The following is a 4049-nucleotide window of genomic DNA, read 5'->3' on the forward strand; positions in this document are numbered from 1 at the left end:
CCAGTTGGCCCTCACGGTGCACTCCAGCCCGCGGGTCGGGGCGCCCTTTGCCTCCCTCCGCTCCTCCGGGCTGTGCCCTGTGTTTGGCAGGACTGGGACACTTCTGCGCCGGAACTGGGGAGCGTGTTTTGCTCCCCAATCCGATCTGGGCAGCCAGTGGCCCCGTGCACTTGGGTGACCCGGAGGGACGATGGCATGGCCGCTGGCTCTGGTTAAACTGGTGACAGTTCGGCTCTACCGGCGGGCTTTGAGGTGTCCCCCCACCCCCACTCCTGACCGGGCCCCCTCCCTCTGGGTTTTGGATACCTGGTTGGCGGCTCCTTTGTTCGTGGAGGCAAAACAGAGGGCCTCGGGCGGATGGTTCTCAGCACCCAAGGGCGGTAGAGTTGCCGCGTGAGGCTCCGCTTGCTCGGGAGCTGGTCTGAGCGTCAGGTAGTTTTGTTTGGGGTTTTGGTTCTTTGCAGCAGAATCATTTCAAATTCGCCAGGGGATTTGGATGTGCCGGGCTTGGAAGTAGTGACAGCTCGTCAGCTGGCCGCGTAATCGTCAGGGTGGCTCCAGCACAGCGTGCGGCACTGTGAAGCCGGACCTGGGGCCTGGCTCTGCGGACAGACCGGCCGGCGCACGGCGCCAGGCGCCCCGAGAGCGGCCGGCGCCGCCTCTTCTGCGGCGGAGGGAGCCTGTTCGCCCGAGGGCCGCGGGAGCCGCTCGGTCCAGCCACCGGGTATTGTTAGCGCCAGAGTAAGGGGCCGGGAAAGCTCTTACAGCCTCTGGGAGCACCTGAGCCCCGTGAACCCCGACAGGGCAGGGTGGCGGCGGCGTGGGGGCGCTTTGAGGAAACCCTTATTGATCTTTGGGGAGAACCTGGGTAAAGCCAGGCCATGTTCAGGGAAATTGCGAAAGTAGCCTCGCGCGTGACCGCTCCTCTGTATCCTTTGCTTGCAGATCAACAAAAAACCACAGTGATTGAAAACGGGGAAATCAGGTTCAATGGAAAAGGGAAAAAGATTCGGAAGCCTCGGACCATTTACTCCAGCCTGCAGCTCCAGGCTTTAAACCATCGCTTTCAGCAGACTCAGTACCTGGCCCTTCCCGAGAGAGCTGAACTGGCAGCTTCCTTAGGACTGACACAAACACAGGTAATTCCCGGGAAGCCCGAATATCCCCGAAATGCTGGCCCCGCTTGCAGATCGGGCAGGGAGCACATCAGGAAGAATTCTTGGCCTAGTCCACCAAGGATGGAAGATTAATGACCAATGCCTTTGCGCCGGTTACGAACTTTCCCTGGGACAGCACAGTGTGGAATAAATGAATACTGGATTGGATTTGCACATCTCCCCAATCCTCAGCGACCCCACCCCAGTCTAGTGTCCTTTGGTGACCAAGTTCATCCTTTATTCGAGTCCTATTTCAAAACAGAACATGAAAGAGAGAGAAAAAGATATTCAGGCCAGGAGGCAGAATAAGAGAGAGATAGATAGATAGATAGATAGATAGATAGATAGATAGATAGATGATCCTTTTGTGGGTCCTTGGACTTAAGAATTTCAGCTTGTTGACATAGAATTATGAAGTGAAATCAAGAGGGGGAGATAGTCATAGGCTCCAATAGGATTTTGTTGTGGGACCAAGGTGCCAGCTACTCATCCTGGAATGGGTGAGGTGAGTTTTCCTGAAGATTGCCCTAAGCTCAATGGTTAAATCATCCTGGTGACTGGCTGGTGAGGCACCTCCATAGAGCACAGAACTTGGGAGCAGTGGCAGAGGTGGAGATCAAAGGGAAGTGCTGCCCAAATTACAGCAGGTGAAGCCTCAGTTAAGTACAGTTGCTGAAGTTCTGCTGTCCTACTAATTTGAAAGACATATGGGCCCTTTCAGACTTCACAGGAAGGGGCTTAGGCAGGTATATTACGACCCTGGTCATAAAGCCAGGCTGCAATCACCTGTGGTTTCTGTCCTTGTCCATCAACGTAGCGGCGTGGGGCAGTAGGCCTCATGTGAGGTGGGTGATCTCAGGCATGGGGACTCCAGGTTTTCTGAGACTCTTGCTGGGGAATGATTGCGTGGTGCCTTAGAACAGATGCCCCTAAGCTCTTCTGTTCAATTCAGCCTGCTTTCTTTTGCCATTTTGCCTCTGGAAATACGTGGGGCTTGCAATGAAGGGATTCCTGCTACTCAGTAACTTGTATTCCTCTTGGAAAAGCAGATTCCTATGGCTCAGGAATTTTGAAGGTAAAGGAAGCAGCACCCTAGAATTTCCTCCTTCAAATAAAAGGAGACCTGGTATGTTAGCTTAGATATTCTCCCAACCCAGATTCCTGATTTCCATTTAATTTTCAGAGGCCCTTTGACTTTAAGTGGCTACGCTAACAATCATGTGATGATTGCTGACCACAGTTTGACTAAGCAACATACAAAGTAGGGATGAATGAGGGAGGTACAATCCCTAATCTCTGCAGGATTATGGGGATATATTTACGTAGGGAGAAAGATGCCCCATGCACAGTTTGTGGCATGTGCAGTATGTGCATAGGGATATTTGAGTCATGTGGGTATAAATGTATAGGCTTTAATCTGTTCATAGTCCTCTGCTCACTACATGCATAGAGATGCCAGGTTTGAGGATTGGTAAATATATTTTTAAGAAAGAGACTATCAGAAAAAGTGCATTCAGTTGGCTTTGACCCGAAAAGTTCTCTGTTTAAAAATCCCTCTTTCGACTTTGACCCCAGCTATATCATGCACCTTCATTTCTTATTTTATTCTTATTTATGCTGTTGTTTTATGCTTTAGATTTGCATCCAACTGAAGAGTTTAGGTATCCAGACAAGATACCTAGTAATGGGTGGGTAGGGTGGGGGGTGAAGAAAGAGGTGGAGCAAAACGGGGACTGGGGGGCTTGGTGTTTGTGGAATTGTTTTATTATATTATTATTATTATTTTAAAATAATTGCTTCCAAAGCCTCAACGTGAGGCACCAGGGGATGTTTTGGAGCCTAATGATCACCACTGCGTTTCGTTCTAGGTGAAGATCTGGTTTCAGAACAAACGCTCTAAGTTTAAGAAACTGCTGAAGCAGGGCAGTAACCCGCACGAGAGCGACCCTCTCCCGGGCTCAGCAGCCCTGTCGCCGCGCTCGCCGGCGCTGCCCCCGGTGTGGGACGTTTCGGCCTCGGCCAAGGGCGTCAGTATGCCCCCCAACAGCTACATGCCTGGCTATTCGCACTGGTACTCCTCACCACACCAGGACACGATGCAGAGACCGCAGATGATGTGAGTTGTCCGAGGGAAATCGATACCCCTAGGGGGAAACGTCTGAACCAGGCAAGGAGGATCCGGGACCTGCTTGCAGCTGCCACACCGAGCCGAGCCCACGGAGCAGGCTCAGGAGAACTCACGTCTGACCGGACCGTCTGCGCACTCGCGCGCTCTCCAGCTCCCTCCGTCTCTGTTTCTCTCTCACACGCCTCCCTTTCTTTTCCTCCCTCCTCCCTTCTCTCCTTCCTTCCCACCTTTCTTTTCCTTTTTTCCTTTTCTTTCCTCGTCTCGTCTGCCTTTTCCCTGGAGCAGCCTCAGTAATTGATCTTGCATCTTAGGGACAGAGAGAGGGAGGGAGAGAGGGAGGGAGAGGCTGGTTACTATGCCAGCGCTCCTGAACCCCCTCACTGTCACTGTAAGTATATTTTCCCTTACCCCTTGGGATCCAGGCCCTGAGCCTCTTCTTCTCTTTGGGAGTATCTATCAAAACAACTTTTTTACAGACATCCCCCCCCCACCACCACCAGAAGAATCTGCGCAAACATGGCAGCATTTTCACTTGTTTAATGAACTTAAGGCGTTACATGATGAAACGGAAGCATTTCAGACTCCTACGTTTTTATTTACCAATCCCAGACTGACAAAAATAAATGAATAAATAATAAGAAGAAAAATAAAAGAAAAGCCCTCACATAACAGCCATTCTCTAAAGGAAAAGGAAAAATCAGCTGAGATTAGAACATTGCCACAAAGGGAGCACTGCATGTTTTATCAAAATGCAATGAACAAGA

General features: G+C 51.1%; 1 protein-coding gene across 1 annotated transcript; it reads left to right on the forward strand.

Moving 5' to 3' along the window:
• The first annotated feature begins 190 nt into the window (after positions 1-190).
• On the forward strand, positions 191-3490 carry DLX6 (distal-less homeobox 6). The gene is made up of 4 exons (XM_006779270.2): positions 191-380; positions 551-724; positions 946-1139; positions 3026-3490. Exons 1-4 carry the CDS (start codon positions 191-193, stop codon positions 3275-3277), a joined length of 810 nt encoding a protein of 269 aa, XP_006779333.1. The 3' UTR covers positions 3278-3490.
• Positions 3491-4049: the final 559 nt, after the last annotated feature.

Source organism: Myotis davidii, unplaced genomic scaffold (assembly GCF_000327345.1).
Source record: "Myotis davidii unplaced genomic scaffold, ASM32734v1 scaffold187, whole genome shotgun sequence".
NCBI lineage: Eukaryota > Metazoa > Chordata > Mammalia > Chiroptera > Vespertilionidae > Myotis > Myotis davidii.

Coding starts and splice junctions, on each gene's coding strand:
- DLX6 (XM_006779270.2), top strand. CDS start 191: ATGGCATGGCCGCTGGCTCTGGTTAAACTGGTGACAGTTCGGCTCTAC. Junction 381..550: donor GTTCTCAGCACCCAAGGGCG/GTAGAGTTGCCG, acceptor CGTAATCGTCAG/GGTGGCTCCAGCACAGCGTG. Junction 1,140..3,025: donor TAGGACTGACACAAACACAG/GTAATTCCCGGG, acceptor GTTTCGTTCTAG/GTGAAGATCTGGTTTCAGAA.